Below are 26,236 nucleotides of genomic sequence, written 5' to 3' on the forward strand. Positions count from 1 at the left end.
AGAAGGGAAAGAAAAAAAATCAAGAATAGAAACAAGACCAAAAATCCTGCCCATTTAAGTCCAACCAAAAAATAATTCCACCACTTCCCTTTGGTTTGTGGAAAGCTGTGCAAATTTATTAGAGTCTAACACACAGGGCATCGAGAGTAAAGATGTTCCAGTTGCAACTTCAGGCTTCCTGGGTCCTCACCAAGGACAGCTCCGGAAACAGCCCCTTTTCCTTTGAGATGCTTTTCCTTTGAGACTAGGCACACGCAGAATAAATAATTCCTGTTAATGAAGGTAATCCAGAGCCTGGATTCAGTTTTGTTTTCCACCGGGGAGGTAGTGAACCCCTCCAATTCCTCACCGAAATAAATGAAAATATCCTCTTAAAAAAAAAACTTGCAAGGCAACAAATTCCTATTCTGTTCAAATAAATCTCAACGCGTTAATTAAGTTAATTAACCTTCCGTCTCAATTTTATTGTCCATTTTGTTAAAAAGTGGATGTATGCATTTGTTCTTAATTATAAAATAATCCTATGTTACACAGATTTACAGCTTGGGAAGTGTCCAACATTAAAGAAGGCTGGATCTGGAGACTTCATTAAATAGGCAACCATCATTTTTTTTTTTCTTCTTTGAAAACAAGTAGGACAACAAGGGGGACAGACAACAAGCAGCTTTTGCCTACACACAAAATAAAACATGGAAGAATAAGAGAATATGTAGAAAAAGGCGATTTATTTCTTTTTGGGAGGATGACAGTTGGGCATGGGCGGTCAGACTGAGGTAACTAATGAGCCCTAACGAAGAGGACACAATATTGAAGCCAACGGAGTTTTATTCTTCTGGCTTTCACCCCTACCGTGATTTGTTTTAAAGGGTTTGAGGGTTTTTTATATGTCAAATTCAGTCCCCAATAATGTCTTTTCCCCTTAGTTGTGTGTCCCCGGGTAACCATACGTCTCCCTCCTACCAGAAGAGAGCACGTGGTATGGATGCCCGGGCATGTAGGTAGAGGTTCCCCATCTATATTGCTTTACACAAGTTGGGAGTGTCCCATCTCTTTGGTTTCCGGCCCCAGACCAGCTGTGTCTTGGTGGTGCTTGGCCAGCTTGGTCGATAAAAGTTCCCATTTAATTTCTCCAAGGACGCCAGCATGCATCACTCAGTACATAGGTCCTTTGACAGCTCCTGGCTCAGTTAGACGTGCCGAGGCATAAGCAGAGGCTCCTAAGCAGGCAGCGGGCTCGCAGAATCCGGGGAGACCAGCCGGCCCAGGTAACCCAGGTCGTCCCGGTTGCCCAGAGGATCCAGGAGGGCCTCGCTCTCCATCTTTGCCATTGAGGGCATGGCCAGGGATGCCAGGAAGACCTAAAATGAGAGATAAATACTCAAGGTCCAGGTGTCTGGTTTCTAAAACGCAATCCTCTCACTATGAGCCTGATCCAAGGTTCGCTGGACTCAATGGAAAGATGTCTACTGGTCTTTGGATTGGGACCTCTCTAGGGAACAGACCTAATTCTTCCCAGTCAGGGTACAAGCAACTCCCATGGAAGTTAATGAACTATTGGCAGGGCAGTAGGCTATTCTCTGACTGGCCAAAGCGTCTTTATACCTAAACATCAAGTACCCAGGTATCTAGGCCTCCTTGCATGAGAGGTCTCATGGGTTCCTTTGACTGACATATTTCTGAGTCTTGGATTCAGCTCCTGCGTTGAGTGAGAAGACAACACCTGCTGAGCTCAGCGGGCAGCATCAGGAGGAGATGGGTATTGGCAAACCAGTGTGAGAGGAGTCCAGGAGTGGAGGAGCAAGGGGTGCCATGAAGCAGGCTGGAGAGTTGTCCTCTGCTAGAAGGAATCGGAGTCAGAGCTGCTCACAAGTGTCTACAGCCCGGCTCCTTCCCAATAGCAGGTCAATACAGATGATCAGGAGCTCTTGTACCACTCCCAGCCTCATGCTCCAGCACTTATAGGATGTCAATCTTCGGGAAGGCACGGGAGGTCCCATTAGCTATGTGACTTAACGCTAGATTGGACAGAGCACCAGAAAGTGGGTCCATCATTCACTAGCTGGGGGACTAGGCGATCTACCAGCCCTTTTCCCATCTTCATGATCTGTACTACAGTAATCTTGACCTTCCAGTCCTGTGTAGCTGTCAGGTTTCAGCAGCAGGCTCACCTGGGATTCCCGGAGGTCCCGGCATGCCCTGATGTCCACGTCCAACATCTCCACGCTCTCCTTTCTCTCCTCGCTTCCCTGCGTGAAACAAGAGAAGTGGCTGGTGTGAACGCACCATAAAAGCAATAGCTTCGGGTCTCTTGAAAGGGTGCAAAGGGCAGCAGGTTGTGCTGCCTGGCTGCTGTGGTACAGGATGCGGAGGGCTGAAAGCTCACTGAGGACTAAATGAGGAGAAGGAGGAAGAGGCAGCCCCTGATTCCACACAGAGACAAAACAAGGCGCTGGATGTGAGGTTGAGGCCGTTATAATCCACAGCGACATTGCATTTGTTAGGAGGACGGGGGAGGAGACCAATCGCATCACGTGACCAATCAAAATTGAAAATAGTGGGAAGTATTAAAATAATTAAATTTTAAAAAATTAGCAAATAAAAGCCAAAAATAGCTTAGAGAAGAAATCCCAGTTTGGGGAAGTGGCACTTACCTTTGGGCCCAGTGTTGCCAATCTGCCCCATGGCTCCTAAAATGCCCGGGATGCCACGTGGTCCAGGGGGTCCATGCAGGCCTTGCTCACCAGGTGGCCCAGGGGGCCCTGGGGGACCAGGCAGTCCCATCACACCAACTTCACCTAAAGCTGCTCTCTTGGCACTCACTGCCACCTCTGCCAGCTGTTCTGTAAGGCAGACACAAGGCAAGGGGTGTTGGTGCCTGCAGAGCCACAGGGATCGCCACCCAGCAGGGGCAGTGCTTCTACTCACCTTGCAACATCTTCAAGACCACATCAACAATGTGCTGGTCCCCAGCATCCCGGCCCTGGGAGCAGAAGAGAGGAGAGAAGCTCAGAGATACAGCTGCCCAACAAACAGAGACCAATACCACTCCCCAGCTATTCTGTGCCACAACCCACGGGCAGGTTGGGCAATGGCATCCTATCGACCATGCTGCCCCCCACTAAGGGGATCAAAAGCAACTGCTACTTTCTGAAGCATGGAAATCCAGCAGGTTGCTCCTTTGCCTAATCTTTGTGTAACACAGGGCTGGAGATCATCTTAAACCCCACCTAGGAATGGCTTGCTACCAGGTAGGACAGTCACAAATAGAGATTGGGGTCATAACCACATAACCACGCTATCCTCCTTGTGCAGCTGAGTGGGAAGGAATGCTAGGGTCCTGGCAGGAAAAAGGTAAAGTCCTAAGATAAAAGGTATGCTGTGCCCTCTAGTGCTGATCCCGGATTTGGCAGCCCAGACAGACCTGAGGGTTGCAGATTTGTTGCAGATTTTTCTTCTCGAGATCTGTAAATTTAAGGCAAAATCCAGGCCCTGCTTTGAGCCCCTGGATAGTGTCTCACCTCAGCTCTTTTGTGCAGGGTGAAATACCCATAGTGAAAAAACACATGCACGGCAAAAACAGCCCTTCCTCAGGTACATGCCCATGGAGGGCAGGAGTGCATCCTTGTTCAGCCTCCCAGCTTCGCCTGTGCATGGGAAAGCACCTTGAGGTTGTACTAATATTAGCAATTATTAATTACCAGTTGCAAGTTTTAACATGCTGCATGTGGAAGTGGAGAGATTCCAGTCCATCTACAGCTAAGCCTTTGACGTGTGCATGCAAACCATCCACAGCCCATGCGCTGCTATAAGAAATAAGCACCCACATTGGAAGTATTTGCCCAGTGGAAATAGAAAGAGGTCCAACCTCCAGAGAGCGAGGCTGCAGAAAAGCAGTTATCCAGCCCTGTGCCTGCCTTTGCACTGCTCATTATTGGGCACAAGAGGGTACTCTTGTATCATGCCTACTCAATCAGCACGAGCCAGGGAGTTCTCTTAGGAGTGTCCAGCCTGTGCTGTCTATCTCCAGACAGCATCTGTCCTTGCTCCCACTGAAATCAATGGAGTTTTGTCTTGTGACATCAGTGGAGCAGGGCCTGGCACACTGTATCTGCCTGCCCATGTCCCTTCTCTGGCTCCACCCACATCACGGCCTGGACTTCTTTCATGTGGATCAAAGTCACACTTCACCCTGGAACATGCGCTCCCCACACTGCAGAGCAGGGGTCAGTGACATTTTTGGCCAGAGCACCAAAAACACCCATATCTTCAACTTGTAAGATGTTGGTGTGCCAGGGGTGGATGACAGGGGAGCCACGAGGAACCCGATCCTTGCTGTTGCCATGTAGCCCTGGTCCCTTCCCCACCATCCACCCAGGTGCACGTGTGCCAAGCAAAATGCCTTCAAGTGCCACACTCTGGCACCCACGCTGGGGGTTATAGAGGGTACAAACCACATATGAAGGGGTCACTCACCGGCATGCCTTGCCAGGCATTCCTGGCACGCCGCGCTCTCCGTTGAGCCCACGAGGGCCTGGTGGTCCTGGGTAACCTCTTACGCCAGGTGAGCCAGCATCACCAGAAGGACCAGCAAAGCCAGGCTCACCACGGATGCCTTGCTGCAATGTAGAAGGAGAGAGGAATCAGCAACTGGAGGATCTCAGGCTAGTCTTGCATTGTAGGCTCTGGACCCTGTAGGTGGACCCAGTCCAGAGTCCATGTAGGAGGAGGGCACCTCAAGATACTGTCCCACTTCCACCAAAATCCATCTATGCCCCTGGCTGAGGCTCCCAAATAAGAGGCTTAACAGCAGCAGCTGCACTTATCAGCATCTTCTCAATGAGATTTCCAGTGCCCTTGGAACAGTATTCAATCTACAGCCCACCATTTCGGATAAAGCCCTAGACTGAGATTGTGCAGAGCAACATGGAAGCTTGGCCATGGGACCCTGTGGCAGAAGGCCACCTCTGTCTCTCCCCAAAAACTCTGCTCTGTGACAATTTGGTTAAAATGGACCCTGCAGACATCCCATCTCTTTAGGTAACAGAGAGGGCAGACATCCCATCTCTTTAGGTAACCTGAACTGGATACTTTCGTGAGGGAGCGGGGAAACCTGCTCCCTCTGCCTACATGATTGGCATCACATACTTGGGTGCGGGGCTTAGGCTCCCTATTGTTCTAAGCAGTGCCAGTCTACCCAGCAACCAGTGATGCATTTCAAATTGGTTGGCTGGCAGCCAACAGGTGCTCGCCTCCAATGGACCAGGTAAATGAGGTTATAAGGTCTATATAAGTTAAGGACTGCCCAGGAGGAGAGTCAGTAGTCATGATGAAAATTCAGAGAGAGAAGAGCTGGACTATCTGAAACTGGCTCTCTCTCTTGAAACTCATGATCAGTGAACTGCCTGCCTCCAGAGGGAATCTCCACCTGCCTCTGGATGATACTCGTGAGTAAGCTACCTGAGATCTAACTAGACATATAGCTTGCAGTAACTCAGATGCGTGTTTAAAGACTACCCAGCCATGCCAGTTTGCTCTACAGGATTTCTCTGATATTGCTCTACCCTGTACCCTATTCCAAACCTACCCCTTGTAACCAATAAAGTTCTCCTTTGTACCTAGTGTGGGAGACTTACTGGGAGTGGGTCTAGATTATGCCTTGGGGTCCCCTTGGTTCGGCTGACTAAGGGAGACCACTATTTGTGCTTAAGACTGAGAGAAGCACCCCAAGTTCGTGAAGTGGGTCAAGTACCCTCAAGGGCTACTAGGCCTGTGTTTCCCAGGGGGCACTCCAGACCCTGGGTGGTGGCAGCATTACCCCCAGGCTAGTGGGTGTGCTCCAGGGAGGGACTCGGCCAGACATAAGGCACCCCCAGGGGGGCACACAGAGCCTGGAAGGTGGTCGGGCGCAGTGAGATGGGTGGCTCAGGTGCAGCAGCACCCGCTCCTGGCCCGCCACAGACCCCAGTGGGATCACCCCAAGGTAGAGCCTTACTGACCCCTCTGAAAGCAGCTAACAGACCAAAGCTAGTTCCCTCCCATCCCACCAGCCCTCCACAAAACCCCAGTAGCAACCCCCACTGGTCCCTTGGACACCCAAGAACCAACAGGTGGTGGAGGGTTATCCCAAGAAGAAAGTTCACATGGAGAGGTGCAGGAAGCTGTTAATTCCTAGATTTGTAGGCACTCACCTGCCCCTTTGGTCCTGGCTCACCTGATTCACCCTAGACATAAAATAAAGAGGGAACATGAGTGTGAAGTAGTGCCACAAGCTCTTGGATTACTGCTGGGCACTGTCTCCTGGGAGACTGTGCAGCAGAGGGTCAGCACCCACCCCTATTCTTGGTGGATCATCTGGGCACGTCGGCATGCCCTTAAGCCATCAGTAGGGTCCATGCAACCTTCAGACATTGAATAGCACTGTGGTGTAGCGACACAGTACTGTGTCATGGTTGCATTGCATCTGGGGCCATTCTTGTCATGCACGTGTCTCTCACAAACCAGGAGCAAAAGCTGTCTGAAGGGATCCTTACCTTCTCCCCCTTCTCCCCGGGAAGACCTTCCACGCCAGGGTCTCCCTACATGGGAGGAAAAGAGTCAGTCAATACAATTCATCTCATGCCCCCACCACGGAGAAGACAATTGCAGGTGCACACAGAGCCATATTTTTGCTTGGCTGAGTCTCTTGTCTGGAGGCTGTAATCTCACATGCTCAGTTACTTGCAAATGCCGTTTAAGACGGCGAGATGTCCAAGCAACTGATTTGCAGCTGCAATTACGTGGCTAGAGATTTGTGACTTTGCACCCACTCATTTGCAGCATCCGTAAGAAAGCAAACAAACCAGACACCTTTGTTTAAATGTTCTTTGCACAAAGTTCTTGTAGCAGGAATCAAAACTACAGTGCAAACTGTTTCTCTTTCAATAAACTGGCATTTTCCAGTGAAAAGCTGTTTCATTAAAACATTTCTGACTTATTCTAGGAGTTTGTTCTTTGCTTTGCTGTCAAGTGTAGGGTAATAAAGGCTCTGTGGACACTAGCAATTAAGACCTATGTTTCTAGGATGTGAATAACCACTTGGCATTTGATACAGAACAACAGGAACAGGGAAGCCAAGCCATTGACCCATGAAGCTTTTGGGTTAGTCATTGAAAGCACGTTCACCATTCAGTAAACAGAAGCCAGTACTTTTGAACCGTACAGACTTCAAGCCCAAGAAAAGCAGCTTACAAGAGCAGCAAGAAGCTCAGATACTTACAATGCCACCTTTGGAACCAATTTTTCCTGGAAAGCCCTAGACACAGAGAGAAGAGAGTGATCAGGATCCAGGTCTTTGTGCCTTGGCATGAGATGACAAAAGCAGCTGCATCATGAGCGCTTTACAGAAGTGGCTGAGTAGGGGCTCGTGACACACCGTGGGACTTCAAAGACCAGTACCTACCCTAAAATCCCTGTCCCAGGTTTTGCATCAGACTAATTGTATCAGTCAGTTCCATCCATTTACCCAGCCTTGTTAGAGGTAGACATTAAAGCCATCAGTGCCCTACTTTAAATCCAAGCCCCAAGGTCAAATTGTCATCTGGGCAATAAGTGGTGCAGAAAACCTAGCTTCAGCTGCACATCAGCATTTATTTGCGCTCTTGCTAAGCTGTCTCTGGTCTGATCCATTCCATGCCCAGCGAGGTCTGCGGGAAGCTTTCCAGAGGCCTTGGATCAAGTCTCTACATCCCTGATTAGGCTCATGAATCAGAGGCTAATTGAGCGCAAATGTGATTGTAAACAACTGCCTGTGCAGATGAATTGCCACTCCACTTTTTGCGGCAAGCCTCCCACAGATGAAGCTCAGCAGAAAGCAGGCAGCTAAGCAAGCAGAGCCCATGTGAGCTGAAATCAGAGCCTGGGGCTTTCTGTCCCACCAGGTCCTGGGATAGTCCTCTAGGCCATTCTGTCCCAGGGGACAGCCCGACCCTAATCCGGAAGAGTCGAGAGTTACTTAACCCACAGGTGAAGTGGGAACAGGAGCACAATATAAAACCTGTTTCTCAGGGTTTAATTAGTGTCAAGGGCATGTCACCAGGGAAATACATGCTGCCCACCCGCTCCCATTCAGCAGGTGCCCATGGACTGGGGAGTAGGCCCCGAGAAGCACCCTTGGCACCGCGACCTAGGCTTCCAGCAACCTCGAGTGCAGCTGCTTGGGGCCGATCCAGGCCACCCTCACTTGGGGGTTGGTGCACAGTGAACAGGAGGAGGTGAGTGAGGCTCATTTCTTTAGTGGCAAGACTAAGCACCCTGTTGCCGTGACATGCATGGACCCAAAGTCCCAAGCACAGGGGTGGCCCCTGCTTTGGTCTGCAGAGCTTCTTTGATCTGAGCAGACTGCACAGCTCTCATTCCCTTCTCTTTCCCAAGGAAGCCTCTGAGGCTAATCCCCATCTGCCCTTCTCCAGCCAGGGCTCTTTCTGTTGCAGCCCAGCATGCAACATCTATCGCAGTGCAGGGAGGTCTTTCGAGGAGCTCGGTAGGAGGGCATGGAGAAAAAAAGGACTCGACCAGACTCGACCGCTGCCACCTTCTCTTCCATCATGCTGCCTCTGCTCTTCTCCAGGCAGTTTTCCCTTTCCCTGGGACTCTCAGCCCTAAAATACAGGCCTGAAAGGAGCCCTCAAAGAGCACTAAACTCCATTTCCCTCCTGCTTTGCACTGGAAGCTGCCATTTACACTTGTACTCAAGGAGAGATCAATGTTTCCAGGCCACACCGGGTGCCTTCAACAGGCATTTCTCCCTTAGCACTGGTGCAAACACTGTGCAGCAGCCCTGCGATGCCCTGAGCAAACTGAACCTAGGCCAAACAGGTTCTCAGGAAAGGTCTCTCCACTTCTGGAGAGATCTGCCCCTGGTGCTAGCTTTGGCGAAGACCATGTCCTGCAGCAAGTTTTTAAAAGAGCCACCGCTGTCAGTAAAAATAAATGCAAAAAGAGCTAGCTACTTCTGTATCTCCCATGCTGTCATCTGACCAAGTGTATTCAGTGCTATTTATCCATCCATCCACCTCTTCCAGCCATTCACTTGTAACACCTACCCTTATCAATCCATCCACCATCTCCACCATCATATATCACCTAATTATGATGTCTGCTCATCTGCCCCTCATTGTATCCACTGGTAAGTATGCAACCATCCATCCAGATCTGCTGTCATCAATTCTATCCTGTTATCTACCTGTCCTTCCACTTTAACTATGCAAACAGCCACCTACTATCTCCATCCCCCAACATCTCTGCTATCTATGAATCTGTCTACCGTATATCCACCCATCCGCAGTACCCCTGGTGCCTATCCGCTGACCACACACATTGTGTCCAATGTCCATGCATCATAACCAGGGTATATATTTATGGGGCAACCACTCCTCTCTGTAGTATATGAGCTCTTTGCAAACTGTGCCTCCACTGCCCCTACCCTGGGGGTCTTCATCCCCTACCCTGGGGGTCTTCACCCCTACCCTGGGGGTCTTCAAGAGGAGGTTGGATTTGCATCTAGCTGGGGTCATCTAGACCCAGCACTCTTCCCTGCCTATGCAGGGGGTCGGACTCGATGATCTATTGAGGTCCCTTCCGACCCTAGCATCTATGAATCTATAAACCTCATGGATCTCTTTTCCCTTCTGCTCTTGCCCTCGGCCCTCTTGATCTCCCTCCCTTCAGTCAAGAATTTCAAGACCTTACCTTGTCTCCTTTGACACCTGGCAGGCCTTGGGATCCTGGGATGCCGGGAGGACCCTGCTCCCCTTTAGATCCCTGGAAATCCAAACAACATGAGAAAGAAAGAATTAATGTTAGGGGGGAAGAAACAGACCTTCAGTGAGGAAGACTCCCTGATGACTGAGCACAGAGAGGCAGCTGGGAATGCAAAACCTGGATTTGATGCAACCCTGTTCAGAGCTCACGGTGGTGGCTAATGAAAAAACAACGAAGCGTATTCAAGACTGCTGGGGTATTGAACCCATAAGATTAGGAAACTAGTCGGGAACAGTAGCTGGGGGCTTCTGTACCTATGTATTCCAGATGCTGCCCTAAGGTAGGCAATGAAATGGTCTGCGCTACAATGGGCTTGCAAAGAAGTCTGGGATAAAACTCCCATTAGCAGAGCACCGTGCGCTGCAGGATCCAGGCAAGCATAATCCCCACCATATGGGTCATCCCTCTGGTGTCCTAGCTTTAGTCTCAGTGCCATGAGTACCGTATTTTCTTGCATACAACATGCCCTGGAATATAATACGTACATTGTTTTTGAAAGGCAGAATAAAATTAAAAAGCTCTTTCTTGTAGGAAGGAACCGAGTGCCAGCAGCTGGGGAGACAAGTCTGCTCACTGTTCTTTTCCCTGCGAGTTACAAGCAGATTTTACTTTTGCCCTTAAGGGCAGAAACTGCTCTTACCATATTTCTCGCAAAAAAATGCACACTGCAATTCCCAGCAGCTCGTTTTGGGGAAAAACTGTGTGTTATTTGAGAGAAAATACAGTACCTCTATGGTAGAGAAGATGAATCGTTCTCAACTTTGGCCTGAGCTAGCAAGCAGAATATATGCCCAGGGTCTCAGGCAGGTGGGCATAGTTTACATGCATGGTCATGTCACCACATCTTCTGTGTAGGGACCTGGACTTCATTTAAGGAGATTTTTTTTTTATTCACTCAACTTGCTAGATACTGAGGGGACTTTTCTCTCAGTCTCTCTTGTCTACAAGGCCACCCACGGGAGACAGGACAGCCCTTCCCCTGCTAAACAGCCTTACAACCTCCATTGCACCTTGCAGAGAGACCAGCAGGGAGGGATCTGTCTGCACTCTTGTTCCCAGGGGACTCGCATCATAGCAAGGACGAGGCTGGAGGTTACAGCCAGCCCCATACTCAGAAAAATCTGCAAAGGTGAAAACCCCCTCCCTGCAGCACACCCCTCTCCCAGGAGACTCCCGTCCCAGCTCCAGCTGTAAACACATAACTGGCATCTCAGGACTGTTAATCCCCAAGCAATTCAGTCCTGCTGGCTAATCCTCTGGCTCTGTCTGGCCACTCGCAGCAGGCACCAGGCTGGTTCTGTTCCCCCTTCAGGTTCAATTGCTTGGAGGAGGCTCCTGGGGCCGGAGCACAATTAATGCTGGCATTCCTATTAGCGTGCCAGTTGGCTCTGTTAAAATGCACCAGGGCTCCCAAAGGGCAAACCTCCCCAGGCCTGAGCCTCAGTGGCACAGTCACGGTTCCTGAGTGCAGAGGGAACCGAACTGCGTGGTGCCTTCAGGCCCAGCCATGAGACAAGTCCACACAGCAGCATCATTGTGGCTACTTATGCAAGTCCCCGAATGGAGCTGGAGGCAATCTGGAGCACACTGCATGCCCAGCCTTTGGCTTTCAGGTGCAGAGGGTACATAATGCATGTAATACTTCCCAGCTTTTCTCCTCTGTGCTTTACAAAAGGAGAGGCATGGGTTTTTGCAGGTGATATCTTTTATCCTACCTCTACAAAGGAGATCAGCAGTGCTATTCCCACTTCATAGAATGGGGAAACTGAGACATGCAGAAGGAAAGAAACTTGCCCAAAGTCACACAGTGGAAGAGCAGGGAGTAGAAGACAAGGCTCCTGCATCCCAGGCCAGTGCTCAGACACCCCGGCAGGAGCAGGAGCTCGATCCCACTTTGCTAACGAAGCATTGACACACGAATTCCCCTCAAAAGGCTTGCCCTGTCGGGGCACGTGGTTGTGCAGGCTATAGGGCCCCACTAACACTGCATCTACCCCCAACTCTAACCCCAGCCTCATGCAGTACCCATAGGGAACTGAGGGCATTGCCCTTGCAATGCAGTAGGATAGGACCGTGGCCAACGACTGCCTTGGCAAGCAAGCTCGGATGGTTATTTCAATGTCCATCCATGGGCCGAAATGCATTGTGGTCATGCTGGTTTGGGCTGGGGGGGGGGCAGTTATTCCTCCTCTGAACAATGCACATGAAACAGATGCAGTTTCCCAAGTGCAGACAGATATCTGAGTGTCCCACCCACCTGGGAGCTTCAAACCAAGCTGGATTCTTCCTGCTTTGTTGGTCTCCTCTGGCCAGGATGACACTGGACCAGAAGCCAGGCAGTAACTTTGCAAGGGACTCAGAGCAGCTGGTCCATCTGCAGAGACACTGGCTTTGACGGGAGTGCTGACAAGCTGCACCAAGCTGATATGCTTAGGGAGAGGTGCGATACACGTGGACCACCAGCGCATGCTCCACAAAGACCCTTCTCTAGCTACAGACCTGATCCAGCCCAGCTTGATCGAGCCATTTGAGCCCTGTGGGCACTGGGCTTTGTCTGAGGAGGAGGAAAAGGGGAAATTCCACGTCCTTGCCAAGGTTCTGGTGCCGGAGTTGCTGTATGTACACGCACCTATGCATGTGTGCATGCACACACGCACGTGCGCACGCAGGTGTGCATGCAAGCAATGCCATACTCACCACTTTCCCCTGAACACCTTGGGGACCCACAGGGCCACGCTCACCCCGATCGCCCTGCAGAGAGGAAAGAGCAGTGGGTCCTGAGCAGATGATGCCTGGTAGCACTCTCCCCATCATTTCACCGCTGCCTTCCAGCCTCTGCACAGCCTCTGTGGCTGTGCCCCTTCCTCCCACCCCACTACCTACAGTCCCCACAAGTCCCTCTCCCAAATACCAGTGAGGGAGTGCAGGGGTGCTACCTGGTTTCCCATGAACGAGGGGTTAACCCCAGCTTGCCCATCCTCTCTTCCCATGCCAGGTACTCAGGTGTGTAGCAATAGCTGCCTGGGAGGTAGAGCTGGGGAGAGCTGGGTAGGGTGGGATCCAGGCCCCCTGTGCTTGCAGCTCCCTCCCCATGTGTGCCAAGCTCCTGCTTTATCACCACTCACTGGTTGTCTATCCACTCTCCCCAAGAGCAACAGGTCTCAGCCACAGGAGTGTGGGAGCTCCCTTGAGCAAATGACAGTGCAACGGAAAGTGTCTGCCCTTCCTGGGGTGCATTTCAGCCAGAGCAATCTGCAAATGGATTAAACCACCCAAGCCCCACATTGCACAGGGAAGGATTATACCCAGTTTGCAGACAAGTAAAACAGAGGAGTGGAGAGGGGCAGGGTCTTGCCAAGGGTCCTGTGGCGACTCAAAGCCAGAACTGAGAGTCCTGATTCCCAATACATCACATCCAAGCACTGCAACATGCTCCCATCCAGATGAGGAATGCAACCCCGCACTCCCGTTGCCTTGCTCCAACAATTACTGAAGCACAATACCTGAGTGCACTCAAGAGCACGCTCCTTCCCAGATCTCAGAAAGAAATCAGGAGTCCTAGCTCTGCACCCCCAGTGCTAACTTTCAAACTACGTCCCCTCCTAGAGCTTGGAGAGAGTCCAGGAGTTCTGGATCCCATTGCCTTGCCCCAACCATTAGCCAGTGCTCCAGCGTGTTTTCTGGACTCACCTTCAGCCCAGGGACACCTTGCGGCCCTTGCTCACCTGGAGGTCCGGGCTCACCCTGAGGAAAAGAAATCCTTATTAGGATGGGCTAGTGCTGCAGCACCTCTTGCTGCTCATCCAGGGCTCTGCAGGCATCCTCCAGGACCACCCACATCTCCCACCTCTCTCAATATTCCCATGCACTCCTTTGCCCTTCGGGGCTTTCCACAGGCAACTCACACATGGGGGTGACTTCTGCGTGGTCCCTCCTTCCCAGCCATACCCATGTGAAACGCAGCAACAAAGTCAGACCCCCCAGCTATTTAGGACTCTAGACTGGGCTTATTCAGGGGTCTGGGTGGGGATCCAGGAGCTTCTGGGTACCAGGGAATAGGGCACAAAGTCTTAGCAGAGTTGTGGAGGTTGTGGATAAGTGAGAATGTGGCAACGGGCTGAGCCCAGCGGAGTATGCATGAGATGCAATGTGGGGCTGGGGCTGGGTTCAGCGTCCTTTTGAAAATGTCCCTGTGCTTCCTCCCACCTCCTGGGTGACTTCACGGCCCAGCCATGCAAGCAGGGCTTGGAGCTCCTGCTCCCTGCAGCAGAGACTGCGCAAACAGTGGGAGGGGGAAATGGGGCGAGGGGAAGGGGCTGGTGTTGTTTTTTGATCCACGGGGAAGCTCCAAGAAGAAAGAAAAGCAAACACAGGCAGGAATGGAAGAGCTCTCCCTCTTGCATAGATGGGAAAGGAGCCAGAGGGGCCCAGTAACACACACAGATGGCGTCTCTATACTTACCATTTGCCCCGAAGGCCCGGTAATTCCTGCCAGCCCGCGGGGACCTGGCTCACCCTGTGAATGATGCAGAGACAAAATTGATGGCACGTAGTATTGAGGCCTAGTAACATGCTAGTGCCTAGGACCCCCGGGCATGGACCGTGGTCCTGCTGTGCATGGCACTGTGCAAACACAGCACAGAAAAACATAGCTTCTACTTTCTAGGAAAGAGGCAGAGGAAAGAGTAAAAAGAAAGCCTCAAAGCCAACCTGAGAAGTAGTGTCCTCAACACATCGCCAGCTTTGTCCCTGTAAAGATTTTTGTAGGCATCCTGGCAATGGAGAGTTTCCAGGAAGGAGGAGGACAATGAGGAAGCGCTGTGGATGTTTTCAAGGGGCTTTGCCCACCTAGGAGGGGCAGCACATGAGAAGACACAGAGAGGTGTGTTTGACCATTTAAGCAGTGGGCAAGGGAAGTTTGCACTGGTGGCCCAACAGAAACAAAGCTGATCTCTCAATATCCTATGAGAGATGTCAGGCCCGGAGGGGAGGTGGGGGGCAGCCTTGACCGTGAAGACTAGCAACTTAGGGTTCATGTGATGGAGAAAGGAAAGAGCGTGGAGGGGTGGAAAGAGAGCAGTGCCATGGTCCAAATAGCCAGCAAGGAAAATGATAAATAAAAGGTCATAAAGCTGTTTCCATCCATTGACGGATTTGGTCTTCCTGTGCGCCAAGCATGCCCATCACAGCCTCCAGCTGCAGGGCTGGGAGTTAGAGAAAACCCACAGGCTAACCCCACCTTCAAAGAGGTTATTCGTTCCAAGAAGTGCCCAAAGGCTCTTCTCACCCACCTTTGCTCCTGGGCCGCCTTTGGTGCCAGATTGGCCTGGTAAACCCTGCCGAAACAAACCCAGGTTAGTTACTGTGTGGAGGGTGTTGGGTATTACTGCCCTCCTTGTGCATTTTGGATGGGTGACTGAGGGGGTCAGGGACAGATCTGGGGTGGGTTCAGGGGGGAAGCTTCATCCCCTTTAAATTCCTGGTCCACCCCAAATTTAAAACTAAGTGCATGGCAGTGGCAGCAGTCTAAGGACATAGGCAGATAAGGCTCTTTGGGTAAATCTGAGATCTTTTATTAGACCAACTCAAATAGCTGGAACAATTCTTCTTTGCAAGCTTTCGGGTACACGATTTGTACCCGAAAGCTTGCAAAGCAGAATTTTTCCAGCTATTTGAGCTGGTCTAATAAAAGATCTCAGGCTTACCCAAAGAGCCTTGTCTGGCAGCAGCAGCAGCATTTTTATTCAAGCAGCAGAGAGGAGGTCACTAGACTTCATGGCTCACTACAATTAACCTGATTCCTCTCATACTCTTCATTGCACAGGTGTTAAGGACCATCTCTCCTTTTTGATGGTCTGAATGTTCCTCTAATGAAACTCTTCTTCCTTCTGCAATTCTGCTGTCTGTCAGCTGCCTCTAGTCATTTCACAGCCCTGCAGCCTGTTTTTAAGTCTAGTCAAAACTTCAATTCAGGTGTGGAAACATTCACTCAGGTGTGAAAATAACTTTCAATGAAACTCAAGAAGGCTAGATTTTGTTTTATGAATCTGAAAAAGATGTACATTTAATTCAAGTGACTACAGGACAAAAGAAACACCTGATTATATTTGCCTACTTCATTGTGTCTTTATACGTATGATATAGCAAATTCATGCACGTTCCACTAAAGCTATATTTGCTTGTGCTTTGATCTTAAATTGCATATCATAGCTTTAGGCCCCTAGCATATTAGCAACGCTTCTAATTTCCTTTTTCCTGGACAAAAATACATTGTGTTATATGTGGTGATGCACCATACCGTCTGCACCCCCCTTTTCAAAATCCTAGACCTGCCCATGGAGGGGGTCCCCATCCCGAGATGCAGTCCCAGGTGTTTTGAGATTCCCCTTGTAGGGAGGGAGAGGTCTTTGCCAGAAGAACATGGTGCTGCTGGGATGGAGCACTACAGACTGGGAATAAATAGGAAAAAACCAAAATGTAAGGTGGGACACATCTCAGAAAGTTGGGGCTGAATGAAGGTAGAAGTTCAGAGTCTTCTCCCAACTGCTTGGGCCACAATCCCAAGACTTGCCTGTCCTGGGAGATCATCTGGACCATGAATCCTGCCTTAGACCATTGCTCAAAGGGCCACCAGGTCACAGGTAACCTTCTAATAGCAAAGCAGCTGAATGGTCCTAATGAGCATGAAGATCCTTTGGCCTCTTCTCCTTTTCACATCAGAGAATAATAAGCTTTTATGCTTTAGAAGTTTCTACTCTGCTTTCTCTCTTCAAATGGCCCAATGACACCACAAGGAAGGTTGCCTCTTGTGACATCTCATCACTTCTGCTTCCATACCCCAACAGGATCCGTAAGTACTAAACCTGCAGCAAACATCTAGGAAATAAAGTTTACCGAGCTCCTATGAACCTCACGGCAGGTTCAGCTCATATTCAGGGCAAAGCTTGAGGGTGTCATTTTGCACCCTTTTAAGCCACACCAAAATTCAAGGCCAAATTTGGCCCCAGTCTTAACCTAGGACTGAGTCTCCCCTCCCTACAATGTGAATCAGAAGCAACTCCCTGAGACCAAAAGGCCTGGTTCAGATCTCATTTCAGGGCTGTGGGGTTACTCCTGACTGACACCAGGCACAGGAAAAAGTAGGATCAGGATCAAGGAGCACAGAGGACTGGGAAAGGGGAAGGGGCAGAAATCCTGGAGCAATAAAATGCCTGGATGTGGCACTATTCGCAGTATCCACACTGCCCTGGAGGAAATAGGGCATCAGGCTCAACTAAAGCTGCATCTGAGCTGCCCTGGTCTAAGATCAGGTCTACGCTGCACTTGGTGTGCTAGACTCAAGCAGTTTCTAGACCAACCATTTCACTGCTGGCTCGCCATGGCACAACACACCCTGAACAGGACTGCTGTTGTACTAACAAGGCAAGGTGAGAGCTGGCTCTTGTCTGGCCCACGCCACTTAGTCATCAGCAGGGACTTAGCTAAGGGATGTCAGTGCCAGGTGACAGCCTGGTTGGGGATGGCTTCTAGGCTCCCATACTTACAGCCATTCCTCGGTGCCCCGGTGGTCCTGGGCGGCCCGGTTGCCCTGCGCTCCCCTGCAAGGGAGATGATAAGCTGTTACTGGGTAGCAGCCAAGAGCAAAGCAAATCACAGAAGGGGGTCGAGGCCCTCTGGGCTGAAGGAGCACAGTGCAGATGGGATAAGTGTTCAAAAGCTTTGGGCACTCTGAGCTGGACGAGGCCAGAGCACTTCCACATGCAACAGTTGCAATGTAAAGGGGAGACCCATGCAACAGCCCCATTAGTAGCCCCTTGTCTTAGAAGGGGGTCCCACCTGGGCATTCCCAATATCCCAGAATAGCCAGCCTGAGCTACAAGGATCCCAGTGGGAAGCTGGGTGCTAGCGGTCATGCTAGCCTCCATGTCAGGGACACTGAACCCTTTGGTGCCCATCACAGATCCCAGGTGAGAGACCCCTTCTCTTCCAGGCCACAACACCAGCAACCTGAAGGCTGGCGGCTCAGGGTCTGCAAAGGAGCAACTCCAGCTGGGGGGGATATGACTAACAAGAAGCAGAGAAAGAAACTTTCTAATCTGTAAAGGGACAAAGAGACACTGAGACAGATGGATGCTGGGGAGAATGCGAGAACATCTAGAGACATCTGAAACCCCCTCCTGGCATCTCACCTTCACACCAGGGATGCCGGGGGTGCCATCTTTACCATCAATGCCAGGGAGACCCTGCAACAGAGAGAGAGGAGCCATCATCACATAATAATGTCGTTGAAGGGGGTCAGGACTCTCAAAAAAGCATGCAGCCTCCCAGGGGAAAGAGGAGGACCTGCTCCAGGTCCAGGGACAGGGGGAGCTGGGAAAAATGGAAGCCGTTGGCTGGTAGAGCAGGACACACCACCTTGCAGCCTCCTCCCGGGAGGTCTCATGGAGCTGCTCATGGAGCAGGGAGCTCCTGAGTGTGAAGGCAAGTGGTAAGGGGGATGGGATGGGACACAAAGGGCAGCCCCAAACACAGAGTAAGGAGCAGGGGAGAGGAAGACCCTCCAACCCCAAAGGAGGCAGGAACATCAGGTGCGAGTGATGGGTTTCACCCTTCAATCCAGAGCAGCTGGTGCAGACACGGGGCACAGCAGCCCCTCTGAGGATGCTCTGGCCCACCATGGAGCAGAGCACAAGTGACAGAGACTGGCTGGGAAGAGGTTTTAGGATGATCCATGAAGAGGGAGGGGAGAAGCGGGTGAGACACACGCGTCCCCCCTGGCATGGGACCTGGGCGGATGAGCTGGCTAAGCACAGCATTGAGTGAGCCTTTGCCTCGGGGTAGGACAAGACGGACTCTGATGGGTGCAGAGATGGGCACAGAGGAGGTAATACTGAAATGTCCATTCCCTTCCCTGGGTTTCAGTCCCATCCAAAAGCCACTTCCCTGACTCCCCACCCTGCAAACCCCTTCCCTGCAGCTACATCAAAGCCAGTAGCTTGAATCCAGACAGGGACTGTACTTACATTCTCCCCCTTGGGGCCCAGGTCCCCCTGGGGTCCCCTGATGCCACGGCCACCCTGCAGGAAACAAGCCAGACCAGAACAAGCATTACTTTGATAGCTCAGCAGTTCAGCGGACATTAACCAAACCCCAGTGGTTCAGTTCAGGGATCTGCAGCCTGCCTGCAGGGGAAGAGCTTCCTTGCATGGGATACAGGGCAGATTTCACCTCTGCATCATGGGTGAGGAGGTGGGAGGGGGTTGGAGGAGAGCAGAGAATGGCCCTAATCCAGGGTTAGACAGGTACAGGTTTGCCCAACTCCCCTCCTGCTTGTACACATATCTTCACACTCATGCATGCACGGGACGCCTGGAGCTCCTATGAGTGCAAGAAGAGCAGACCCCCGGGAGCTCTGGTCCACAGCATTCAGAGGTACCTGTGCTGACCAGAGCATGGGGTAGGGGTAAAGGGAGCTGGTGGCAGGGGAGTGGGCACAGACCAGTGTGAAGCTACTTCCTGGGCACCAATCTTGAGTAGGATTCCTCCCTTTACCCAGGCACTGTTCCAGGTGGGGGGTCTCTAATCCCTTAATCCTGTTTGCATGGGAAATGAGTTGATGGCATTTCTAGCTATGCCGCAGCAGTGGCAAAGACCTGGACCAGACAGAGACGGGGGCAGGCCAGGGCACCGCAGCTTGCAGACATATGCCGGAAGCATTGTGCATTAACTGAGCTTCCAGATGTGGAATCAGGGCTGCACTACCCTGCTCAGCAAGGAGCTGGGCTCAGGGCACTCAGAGGTGCAGGGAGAGGGTGGCTTTCTTTCTCACAAAAAGAAACACTGCTCTGGAGAGGACTTTCACTGGAAAAGCAGAGGAGACTACAGCCCAGAGCTGCTGGGGATTGGCAGAGATGCTTTGGGAAATCCAGGACTGGAAAAACAGGGGGAAAGCTGAGGATACCAGGACCAGAATAGCAGGCAATGCTGGGAATCCATCCACAGCGAAGTGCACAAACACCATGTCTGCAGCACAAGGGCTTGAGGCGCCTCTGCCCCAGAGATACAGCTCATGTCACATGTGTAAGGTTGAAAACACCCATTCCTATATAGGAGATGGCACCTGGCAGAATACCCCTGCAGGTAACACATCCCAAGTACACAGACACTTGTGCATAAGTGCAAACCAGTGAAAAACACGCCTGCAGGTACAATGGACATAGGCATATCCTGGACATAGACCAACACGGCTACAACCTATACTGGTAGAATAGACAGGAGCTTGAGGCATTGTAGTGCCCAGGAAAACACAGCTCAGGCACTAACCCAGGAGGCCCCTTAGCCCATTTCAAGGGAACCCTTCACTTACAATATCTCCCTTCTCGCCGGCTCCCCCAGGTGGCCCTTTGGGTCCCTCCTCACCCTATAAAAGAAAGGAAATATAGAAGGGTTTAATTCGAAGACTCCCACCATCCATCACCCTGTGTAGATGGCAGCAGTGAACAGGATCAATCTGAAGGGGAGGGATGAACACCATGCGGAGATCCGGGCCAGCTCTGTATATCTGCTAAGGATCCTTCAGTGCTAATATAGGCACTTTTCACCAGTAGATCTACAAAGGAGATCACCATCCTCATCCTCGTTATACAGAAGGAGAAACCAAAGTGCAAGGCAGACATGAAACTCGCCCAGGGTCAGGCAGCAGAGCTGGGAGCGCATCTGCCGAGTCCAAGCCTGGTGCCCATTCCAGTGGGCCACGTTGCCACCCATTTCAAGCCATTTGCTTTGGGATCGTTCACAGAGACAGGGATGATGTTGCTTCCACTCATGTCTGTGGCTTCCCAGGGCTTGCGAAGGTGCAGCTGGGAGACTGCTTTGACCCAGAGATTTCTCAGGGGGTTGGAGACTGCAGCTGCCCTGGGAGGAAGTGGTGCTCCAGGGGGAGTTGATGATGTTAGGAAATGTCCTGGCTCTTGCATATCTAGGCTGGGGGTCTCGCTTTAATTCTACAAGGGTGTCTTTTAGGCCAACGGCCTTCCCCTTTGGAGTTAGTAGGGGACTTCTCCTCACTCCACCTGGGCTGCACAGATGTTCCCAGGAGCAGGGACTAATGTAGGGGTAGTGGTGACATAGGATGTGGTGGCCGAAGATAGCAAGTCCCTTACAGCCCCGCCATTCCTCTGTTCACAGCAGCAACCCCAAAAGAGGGAGGGGAAAGGACTTACCGGCTTTCCAGAAGCTCCAATAGAGCCAATCATTCCTTTATAACCACTGGGTCCCTGCAAACAGAGCACAAGGGGGAGGGGAGAATCAGGGTGTGGATGGGAGGCTGTTCAGTGACAGCCACAATGCTGTCTAGATGATGACGATGACGATTATGCTGCATCCAGATGATGATGATGACATTTATGCTGCATCGTGCTCTCTGCTATGGATCAATGCCATGACCCCCCATTTTACAGGTGGTAAAACTGAGGCACAACATGGGGAAGCGAGCTGCCTGTGGCAGGGCTGTGTCAGAGAATTCAGCCCCCTATCTGCTTGCTCTCGACCAGTGGGTCTCAACCTTTTTAGACTGAAGGCACCCCTTGGGAAATGCCAAGTTTTAGCTTTCCCTCATTTTCTGACTACAGAGAAATAAAAGAGCATTTTTTCTCTTACAAAGAACTCAGAAAGACCACAACAGGGCAAGATGTTTTTCTCACACTGCATTCCTAGCTGAAATCTCCAGGTTATCTTGTGACTCGTGCTTGCACACCCAACAGTGCTAACACTGTATGGCACCCTGTGGCACCCTTGAAAGGAGCTCAAGGCACCCCAAGGTACCTTGGCAGCCTGGCTGAGAATCGCTGCTCTAGACACTAAACTTCGTTCTCTTCTGAGAGCTGAAGGAGGCTTGACTCCAGCGTCCACTCACCCCGCTCTACCTCTCAGGCCCTCCCTTGGCATCAATGCCTTATCCCAACCCAGAGGAAGCCAGCTGGAGCAGAGCATAATGCAGCCAAGCAGAGCTGTGGTCCCAGTCCCCCCGGGTGCTTACCATCTCGCCTTTCGGACCCTCCATGCCAGGGTAACCCCTGGGTCCCAGAGGACCCTGTGCAAAAGAGAAAACACACAGGATTAATTTGGCACCTCTCCGCATCAGACCACGTGCCAGGAGCAATGGGACTGTGTGACAATACCACCCCCCTCCTCCCACCAACAAGACGATGATTACTAAAACTGATTGGAAACTCGTCCTTCCTGCCAAATCCCAAACATTTGCAGATCCTGCTGCTCCCCCCAAACTCTGCCAGCCGTTGGCGATGCCCTTTCCCAGCTGTCGATGTAACAGCATCCATGAGTCAGAGCTTGTCATCCTTGCTCATGTGAAACTCCCACCAGCTTCAAAGGGATTTGGGCCTGTTAATTGCTTTTCATCATCAAGTCGCTCAATAATCACAAAGGCATTAATCCTTCCTGGGAGGTAGGCAGGATGAGCCCCATTTTGTATGTAGTGAAACTGAGGCAGGAAGCAACTTGAGGACTACTTGCCTGAAGGCACAGAGAGAGCTGATGTCAGGATCAAGACGCCCTGGCTCCCAGGTCAGGGCTCTCCTCTCAGGGGTTAATCACTGACTCCAAGCATTTTCATGGCAACCGAACAGAATCCCACTCCGTAGAGATGGAAAAATGGAGCTTTTCTTGATGTTCACTCGTTTGTCGTATTAAATCCAATCTATCGGTGCCGTATGCCCACACATCTCTGCCCCAGGCAGAAAGCCTTGGTTATTATAACCATAACCAGGATCATACCTTTGCCTCCCCTCAAGACAGGTAAAGGGATGAACTTGGGGAACTAAGGAAAGATTTGGGGAAATAAAGACCAGATAAAGGATTTTCAGATGCTATTTTTGAGTCATTCCAGTACGGACCAAAGCACCTGAAGTAAATGAATCCCTATTGCCACGCACTGGTAGGGGACCATGTGCCACACTGCTCAGCTATGTGTCATAGCCCCTTCCCTGCAGAGCTTCCCCCTTAATTTAAGGAGCAGGTTTTTGTGCCTTTGTGGCTGGAGAGTTTGGCTGTGAAGACCTGAAATGCTGCAGCGTGCAGACAGCTGAGGACGCCGAGCAACCTCCTGGCAGCTGGCTTGGAAACCCATTTTGCTTTTAGCTCCCCTTGTGATGAGAGGGGGAAGGCAGAGACCTCCCATGGAAAAACACATTGCATTCATGTGCTAGAAGGCAACGGATGAACTCCTTCCATGTGTTGAGGTACCAGCCTTTCAGCTCATTTGAAGAAGTATCCGAAGAAGAGGCCTTCCGTGAAGACCACTACCACCTGGAGCATGCACAGCTACCTGTGTTACCGATGCAGATCTGATGCAGATCTCTTATGCTGGCCTAATCCCAGAGAACAGAGGGACACCAACCCATGTGAGGTCTGAACTGGACCCACAGCCTTTTAAAGGGACTCTTGATTTTTAATAAGGGAGAACACAACCAGATGGCCTGGGGGATGACGAATTGGCTTCAGAGCCTTCCACTGCCTAGGCTGGGAGTGAACAGAAGGCATCGCCGTGCAGCAGCTGTTCAGGAACCTGTCTCCTTGTGGGACACTGGAGGACTAGCAATGACACTTGGCTCTTATCTAGCATTCCTCATCTATGTATCCCAATGGAAAGCCAGCATCACAGTGGATGGGCGGGGGGAGTAAGGCCAAGGGAGGGACAAGGCATGTCTGGGGCAATAAAGCATGTGTGTAGGAGTCCTGAGCGACTCTCCACCCAGTGCTGTACTGCTCAGCCTCCCATTCCTGCCTATAGCAGCAGGCCCAGCAAGGAGATGAAGGCCAGAGAGACAAAACCCTTCAATCTCCATAGGGTTGAGCTGTTTGGATGGCAGTATGGGAGGTAAACTCCCCTGTTCAAACTGCATTCAGTATAAGCAGAAGACTCGGACTCCAGGGCTGTTGGAGATCCCCTTGTCAACCTCCTCCTGTCAATGGCCAAGATGGCCAAGCATCGCTCAAGATCTCATCATCTGTCAATGGCCAAGACGTCTGTCCATTGTTTGAGATTTTCTCCTCCTACCATAGCTAAAGCAACTGGCCACCAGGAACGAGGATACTCTCTCTTGTTTTCAAGCTCCTGGCCTGAACCATGCTCCTAATGAGGAGGTGGATCAGGTTGTGGGGATGCCTGGGTCCTTCGGGGAGACCAGGTGGAGCCCACTCCCTGAACATCCAGGAGGAAGACTAAGTGGCAGTGACCCCTCCCCACAAGAAGTCCATGTCAAAAGCACCAAGCGGTGACAACAATCAATGGAAATAAATACGTTACTGGAGGGCCTGGGATGCCTTGTTCGCCGGAAACACCCACGTCGCCTTTGGGACCCTGAGAGAAAACAGGAGCGAGGAGAGATGTCAATGCAGGGAGGTCTTTGGAGCAGGCGGCAGAGACCGGAGACCCAGGGGCCTCTTTTCCCCACCACAGCACGGGACCTTCCTGGGACGCCAGGGGGGCTCTGGGGCTGGCGTGGAGCAGCCCATGCCCAACCAACCACACGGCGATGGGAAAAGCAGGAGACCCAAAGCAGACTGTGGGAACTGTCAGCTCCATTAACCTCCTCTCCACCTTGCCAGCCCCAGGGCAGGCGCCCCTCTGTCTCCCATCTCCCTCTTCCCCCGCTCCTGGTATTTCCCATACCCCAACTTGTTTCCCACCTGGCATTTTCCTGTCTCTTCCCCTCCATCCATTGTCCCCTCCTCCATCCCTTTCCTTTGGTCTCCCTTCTTCTCTGTCCCCTGTCTCAGGTCCACACCAGGCCCCCTACACTCCTCTCCATCTGCCTGTGACACCTGGCTCATAGGCAGCACTAATCTCTAACTCAAAAGGCCCCAAAGAGCTGGTCAGAGGAGCTGTACTCACCGGCCTGCCCTGTCTGCCCGACTCCCCAAGGGCACCGGGGCGGCCTCTGTGTCCCTATAGGAAAAAGAAGCAATGATTAAAGCACTCCTAAGTCTCACATTCAGTGCCACTTCTCCGGTAGTGCCGCAGCTGCAAGGGACATCCATGGCCTGCCAGCGGGAACATACCCACCCAGGCATGGACCACATGTCATCTGCATGTGCACACACAAGTGAAGAGAGGGGGGAAGCACTTTCCTGCATCTGCAGTTAAGAGATGCCTGTGTTCACACGGTGCTGCAGCCCAGAGCATCCTCCGTGACAGAGGCAGCAAGGCTGATGGTACATGGTTTGCCCTTTGCTCATAGCTTAGCTCTAGCCTCTTTTACATAAAGAGCTGGGCAAAGGCACCAGGAAGCCTCCCAGCCCTTTAGACACTGCAGCTATCCTTCAATGTGGATTTGAGGGCTAGTAAAAGTGGGGAGCGCAAGTCACCCCTGCATTCACAGCAGCTCCCTCCATGGACTCCACAGAAGGGCACGGGCAGGTGTTACTAGTGTGACCCATTGGGACAGAGTTTCTCTTTTCCCTGCTAGTGGCTGGACTGTGTAGAGCAGTCTTCGAGTCTGCCCCTTCAGCTCCAGCAGCAGCAACTGATGCTTCCTAGATGCAAAGGTCCCCAGCTGGAGCACTGTCACCTTACCTTCAGGCCCTGCAGTCCCTGCGGGCCTTTGGGTCCTGGCGGGCAGTTGGTTGGACACTGGTGGGGAAAAAGAAGTGGCACGTGTGAATTAGGAAACAATGCCAGACTGCAGAGTAGCAGCAGAAGGGTCACATCCAGGCACGGGGCTTGGTGTGAGCGGAGCAGGGATTTGGAGCTGGCACTGGGCATCTGAGCCAGGCTGGTATGAGAGCTGGGCTGGCATTCAAGGGGCTCAGACTGCCTCCCGGAAAGCCACCAAGGAGGCCAGGCTCTGCCCAGGCTCTCTCAACAGCTCATTCGCAGACTCATTTCATGTCACGCAACCCCTGCAGCATTAGCACAACAGAAGGAGAGTGCTGACACCTCCTCTGGCCCCAGCACCCAAGCCTGTCTGATGCTCTGGGGAAAGCCCGCGGGCCTGCCTCTTGCCAAGGCTGCCTTCCTGGGGCCTGTCCTTCACCATGAACTCATTGCTTGGGGCCTGAAGAAAGGGGGAGAAGCAGTGACTCTTTGCAGGGGCTGCGATGGCTATTCAAGCTATGCTAAGGCAGATCCAGATCTGCCACCACACACACTGTGCTCAGCTGATGGCTGCATCAGCCTTTCCCCTCTCCCATGGACCCCAGCAGCTCTTGGACTGGGCCCTTTGGAGATCTCTAGCCGGGGGGTCCCCTGCAGGGAATAAACGCTCTTCATGCATCGACCTGCACCCCTCCACGATGAAGCCCCCCCTGTACTAGGCTTCCCTGGAGAAGGGGGAGAGATGCAGGCAGGCTGTTTATGATGCCCAAGCTGATGATACCTAGCAGCTGCCCGGCAGCAAAGAGCCAGGGACACCCACAGAGC

The 26,236-nt window shown here is 51.7% G+C and overlaps 1 protein-coding gene across 1 annotated transcript in view; it reads right to left on the bottom strand.

Moving 5' to 3' along the window:
* Positions 1 to 456: 456 nt before the first annotated feature.
* The window catches only part of COL9A2 (collagen type IX alpha 2 chain), a 35,707-nt gene continuing 9,927 nt past the window's right edge, over positions 457 to 26,236 (bottom strand). The window contains 22 exon segments of the mRNA XM_025212852.1: positions 457 to 1,358; positions 2,169 to 2,246; positions 2,652 to 2,840; positions 2,926 to 2,980; positions 4,470 to 4,616; positions 6,189 to 6,221; positions 6,531 to 6,575; positions 7,256 to 7,291; positions 9,727 to 9,798; positions 12,496 to 12,549; positions 13,489 to 13,542; positions 14,261 to 14,314; positions 15,090 to 15,134; positions 17,343 to 17,396; positions 17,988 to 18,041; positions 18,822 to 18,875; positions 20,165 to 20,218; positions 21,021 to 21,074; positions 21,836 to 21,889; positions 24,122 to 24,175; positions 24,710 to 24,763; positions 25,391 to 25,447. Of these exon segments, the coding sequence (XP_025068637.1) occupies positions 1,153 to 1,358; positions 2,169 to 2,246; positions 2,652 to 2,840; positions 2,926 to 2,980; positions 4,470 to 4,616; positions 6,189 to 6,221; positions 6,531 to 6,575; positions 7,256 to 7,291; positions 9,727 to 9,798; positions 12,496 to 12,549; positions 13,489 to 13,542; positions 14,261 to 14,314; positions 15,090 to 15,134; positions 17,343 to 17,396; positions 17,988 to 18,041; positions 18,822 to 18,875; positions 20,165 to 20,218; positions 21,021 to 21,074; positions 21,836 to 21,889; positions 24,122 to 24,175; positions 24,710 to 24,763; positions 25,391 to 25,447 (1,557 nt within the window). The 3' untranslated portion in view covers positions 457 to 1,152.

This window comes from Alligator sinensis, unplaced genomic scaffold (assembly GCF_000455745.1).
Source record: "Alligator sinensis unplaced genomic scaffold, ASM45574v1 scaffold994_1, whole genome shotgun sequence".
In the NCBI taxonomy this organism is placed as follows: Eukaryota; Metazoa; Chordata; order Crocodylia; family Alligatoridae; genus Alligator; species Alligator sinensis.